The following is a 5,010-nucleotide window of genomic DNA, read 5'->3' as shown; positions in this document are numbered from 1 at the left end:
CCCTCTGGAGAGGACACAGGTGGTCTCAGAGTGAGCCCCCTACACCACGCCTGTCCAGTCCCCTCTGGAGAGGACACAGGTGGTCTCAGAGTGAGCCTCCCATACCACTCCTGTCGTCCCTCAGGAGTGGACAGGTGTTCTCAAGGTGCGACACCCATATCACTGCTGTCCAGGCCTCTCTGGGCCTGGGAGATCTCGGGGCATACAGCTCACCCCCTCTAGCATGGGGAGGGCAGTCCTGGGGACCTCAGTGTTGCCGCAGGGGCAGGGAGCAGAGCAGCAGTACTCAGCCGGCCTCCGTGTGTCATTTCCTGGTGTGCTCTCAGTTTCCTCACCAGCCTGATCAAGTTGAGCCTGCGTGTACCATCAGGTGCGTGTGAAACCTGGGAGCTGGCTCGCATGAAGGGGAGGAGGGGGCACTGCCAAAGGCGGAGGGCCTGGGGCTTCTGGCCTGTTGTGTGTACACGCCACTGGTTCCAGGTAGAGCTCAGAGAAAGCCATCGGATGGGGGCCTTTTCACTGTCCCAGCAAGGCACACAGACTGAGCGGTGCCCTGCGTCCTCATTGGGGCTTGGACTCCTAAGGCCCCTAAAAGCAGGGGCACCCCCTCCTTGGAAATGAATTCAGCTCTGCAGCCACAGAAGCCCATCCCCCTTCCACTGGCCGGAGAGGGACACCACGTAGACAGTGGCCATCAGGCCGCACCGACTCTCCCTCCGCGGTTCCACTGTCTGAGGGACTGATGGATTCCAAAACCTGGGCCACCTTCGCCGAGTTGCCACCCTGAAGTCAAGTCTTCTAATGCGGGCAATGGTGCCCGGAGGACCCAGAGAGAGCTGCCATGGTGGGGCCGCGTACCTTGTGAGCTGGGGAAGTCCGTCTCCCGCTCTCTCTGGCTGGAGCTTGTGCTCCCAGGCGGGTTGCTCAGGTCCCACTCGCACTCAGCGATGAGGTTCAGGACAGCCTCGTCGTCGGCGTCTAGGACCTGGCACTTAGACAAGGGGTCGGCGCCCTGGGCCCTGCAGTGGCGAGGCCTGTGAGGAAAAGCCAACTCAGAGAAGAGACAGAGGCTGCCCAGGAGCTCAATGAGTTGGCTCCGTAATCAATGCTCACGGAAGCAGCAGTCAAGAGCTCAAAGGACAAATCTGTGATCAGTGCTGTCAAGTGGGTTCTGATTCAGTGACCCCACATACAGCGGAGGGAAACCCCGCCCAGTCCCCCAAGATCAACCCTGATGCACAAGCCTCCGCAGAGCAGCAGTTCTCAACATGTGGGTTGCCACCCCTTTGGGGGTCGAATGACCCTTTCACAGAGGTCGCGCCATTCATAACAATAGCAAGACTACAGTTATGAAGTAGCAATGAACAGTTTTATGGCTGGGGCTCACGACATGAGGAACTGTGAGAGGGTCGCAGCACTGGGAAGGTTGAGAACCACTGCTGCAGAGCATCAGTGAGGTTGCCACTGAAAGCACTAGCCGTGGTGGGCAGCGGATGTCCTGCAGGGCAGAACTCGACATTCTCCTGGTTCTGGAGGCGCAAAGTCCATTCACGGGCTTCTCTACTGGGTTCTGGGTGGTCCTTGACATTTCTCTCCCTCTCTCCCTCCTAATCTGTCCTTCCTCTATGTAAGTGTGATTGGGTTTAGGACCCACCTGGCCTGGGAGAAACATATAGAGAATGTGGGAGCAGGAAGCACCTCACTGTCACCTCAGGCTTCAGTGGCACCAGGTGCCACTACTACCCTCTCTTCTCTGCGCACCAGCCTCTGACATGGCCATGGGGCCCACGGAGGTCACATAGACCAGTTAGACAAATCTGAGAAACGCACTGCCCTGTGTGCTACAGGGCCACTCTGCTCCTACCTGCCACCTTTCAGAGCAGCTGGGAACATGGGCTTGGAGTCCAGCGAGTCCTCGGACGTGAAGTGCAGTCGGGATGCTTTCCGCTCACTCTCTCTCACTGGGCGGTCATCTAGGCAGGAAGCACACAAAGGAGCCAGCAGTCCAAAGGACCAGTGTGTCACAGCGGGGGCCCGGTGGCCCTCGCAGGAGTCTAGACTCATGCTTCTGCTGTTCATGGGCCACACAGAGAAGGGGCCCAACAGGTGCAGGACTGGGCCCCAGGGCAGATGGGGAAGGAGGGGTCCTTCTCCATGTGGCGCGTGACTGAGCAGAGCTGATCCAGTCTGTGTGTCCACCTTCCTGTCTGCACGTAGGGCCCCTTTCCCACCTACCCTGGCAGCCGTCCATCAAGCACTGGTCCTACAGGACACAGGATAGGGACTCACAGCCCTCAGTGTCCTGCTTAAGACGTGCCTTCCACACAGGACTAACGGGGAACACAGAACAGCCTGACCCTGCTGCTCAGAAGCGGGAGCATTCCCAGGGTAACCTGCCCCCAGCACCCGAGTGCCTACCAAGCTGCCGGAGGTGTGGGAGCATGTGCACCACAAAAAGGCGGTAATCAGACTCGTTCTTCACGACAGGGTTCAGGCGGAAGTCCACTTCCGTGAGCTCCAACAGTGCGTGGAGCCGGAAGACTTCCGCTAACGAGGAAATACAGTTGTAGTAGAGGTTGAGTCTTTCCAGCACAGTCAGGTACTGGATGCCCTGTATCGGGAGGAAATGCTGGGTGAGTCCACACAGGTAATAAATGGCAAGGCGGGCCCCAAACCAACTGGGCCCTACAGACTTGACAAATCCACTTGGAGTCAGTCGCCGCAGTACCAGAAAGAACATCGGTAGGGCAGTATGTGGGAAAATGAAATGAAGAGATATTTGACTTTTCCCATGAATTCTTTGAGGCCCTCTGATCCAGTGACGTTGCATTTACCACGTCGGGTCTGTGGACACTGACCTTCATGGGGTACTCAGTCTGCACCAGGCTACAGGACAGAGCCCTGACCTCTGTCCACAGTCCTACCTGGTTAAGAATTCCTTTTACGCTCACTTTTCGATCGGAGAAAGGAGGCGGCTCAGGGAGGGTGAGGGTCCTGACATCTGGCCTGGGGAGGATCCCCAGTGGCTGTGTGGGTTCCCCGAACAATGCCAAAGAGCCGCCTTCCCCGCCAGCTTCTCCCAAAGCCCAGGCATCCCCGTGGACCACTGGCCCGAGTGATCCTTCACTCAGCAGCAGAGACTGTGCTGAGCCCATGCCCGCTCTCAGGCTGGGGTTCAGAGAAGGTAGCCAGCCCCCACCTTGTCACTTGAGTGAGGTTGTCACTCAAGGCCTGGAGGCCACCAGAGTAGATGGAAAAACATTGCCAATGAAGGGATGGAGAGCAAGAAGCCCCACACATTAGTGTCTGGGGCCTTATTTTATTTCCTTTCAAGATACAACGGCCTCTTTGGCCTCTTTCGGTGAGCTATGGCTTTTGGTTGTCCAGAATGGTTGTAACAGAATGCGCAAGCATCTCCCTCAGGGTAAACTCCAGGAACAACACTGCTTGCGGTGTGCGCAGGTGGAGGTGCTTACCCACAAGTCAGTACAGAAGACTGCACCCTGCCCACGTCCCCTGCCGTTCACAGCAGGGGCCCTCCCTGTAACACACTCCTACAACTTACCTCCAGACTAATCAGTGAGTTGCGTGAGAGATCTAAAGATTTTAGGCCTGTTAAATTCATCAGAGAGTTGCCTAGGTTTGTAATCTTTTCTTGGTAAGTTCCAGGAACAGATAATGATCGAAGTTCGGCTAAGAACAGAAAAGGACAGCGTTTTAAACGTTTTAGTTGCTTGTTTTTTGATGGAAAAGAAATCATTGGGATAAAAGCCCACATTCTTAGTTTAAAAACTACACTAGACACACAAAACATAAAAATCTAAAGAGGAAAAGACAGGAAACATTGTCCTCTTTTCCCCACTACTGGTGAGCTGGGTCTCTCCTATGTGCACCAGAGAAACTCATTCAGAAAGTATCTGAGATGCTTGTAAAAGGTGAGTGGTAACATGAAGGAACAGGTGATCACAGGTCCGTCTGTTATTGTTGGCCTTCACACTATGCCCCAACCCACAGCACCCCTTCCACTCCAGGGCTTCTCCCCCCAAACCGAATAGGGTCTGGTCCCAGTTCTACTGCTTCTTTAAAGTGTTAAAGATGCCCATTAGATAACCCTACCCTATCGCCTGCTGCAGCCATCGCAGGGGGGCTCCCTGGTGGAACCCCACCTTTGGGGCTGACCTATCCGTGTCCACTCTGTGCTCGTGTGGGAAGGTGGCCTGGGTGCCCTGCACCTCGCTAACCCCTCCGCAGTGAGCCTTTATTGAACACAAGCTCTTACGAAACCAGCCTTCCCCACGGTCGAAACGACACCCTCCTTTCACTGGAACGTTTATTTTCGAAATGATTCTGGACTGAACTGAAACCTGGTTTGGGCACCTCTGGCTTGGGGCAACGACGTGGAAACAAACGCATCAGACCCGCGCTCGGGGGGCCCAGGGCTCGGCGGCGAGCAGCGCCCTGCGCTGGTTTGGGGGGTGCTGTCGCCCGCACAGGGGGTGCACAGGTGCTGCGAGGGAAAGGGCGGCATCTCGGCCCCCCAGGCACTCCTCGGGGCCGGCGCGGATTTCCACGCGCGCGGACGCTCGCAGTCTGGGAAACGCGCAGTCCCGTAAGATGGGAGTCCACGCGAGGGCGGAGGGTCTCCCTAGGTCAGCCTGGCCTCCTGCCCCGAGCATGCTCCCCTCAGCAGCGCCCCGGGACCCTCGGCCAGGCGCCCTCAACGCGAGGCAGCCGCCGGGAGCGCATATCCTTCCTCACGCAGCCCGCGTCTCTCCGCCCCGGCCCTCAGCCCGAGTCCCTCAGTCCCTCAACTGCTCCACCCGGAGCCCGCGGCCCTGGGGCGGTGCCCGCGGCCCGCAGCCGTACCCAGGTCTTGGTGCGTCGCCAGTCCGCTCTTCTCTCGAACTCTGTCCTCGGTCAGAACTAGCCGCAGCCCCGGGGGCGCCATGTTTTCAAACGGAACGCCGCCGCGCCTGCGCACTGAGGCCGGCGGGCGCCGAGGCGGGGTTT

At 57.7% G+C, this 5,010-nt stretch overlaps 1 protein-coding gene across 1 annotated transcript in view; it reads right to left on the bottom strand.

Moving 5' to 3' along the window:
- The window catches only part of CEP72 (centrosomal protein 72), a 21,056-nt gene extending 16,108 nt beyond the window's left edge, over nucleotides 1-4,948 (bottom strand). Inside the window, exons 1-5 of the mRNA XM_004698410.2 lie at nucleotides 4,867-4,948; nucleotides 3,566-3,693; nucleotides 2,419-2,611; nucleotides 1,865-1,973; nucleotides 859-1,034 (exon numbers count right to left, since the gene is read on the bottom strand). Of these exons, the coding sequence (XP_004698467.1) occupies nucleotides 859-1,034; nucleotides 1,865-1,973; nucleotides 2,419-2,611; nucleotides 3,566-3,693; nucleotides 4,867-4,948 (688 nt within the window). The remainder of the gene's footprint in view (nucleotides 1-858; nucleotides 1,035-1,864; nucleotides 1,974-2,418; nucleotides 2,612-3,565; nucleotides 3,694-4,866) is intronic.
- Between the last annotated feature and the right edge of the window lie 62 nt (nucleotides 4,949-5,010).

The sequence above is a fragment of the Echinops telfairi genome, unplaced genomic scaffold, assembly GCF_000313985.2.
Source record: "Echinops telfairi isolate 266 unplaced genomic scaffold, ASM31398v2 ScPeMD7_7469;HRSCAF=8507_1, whole genome shotgun sequence".
NCBI classification, from domain to species: domain Eukaryota; kingdom Metazoa; phylum Chordata; class Mammalia; order Afrosoricida; family Tenrecidae; genus Echinops; species Echinops telfairi.
This window is presented reverse-complemented; position numbering and strand designations above follow the sequence as displayed.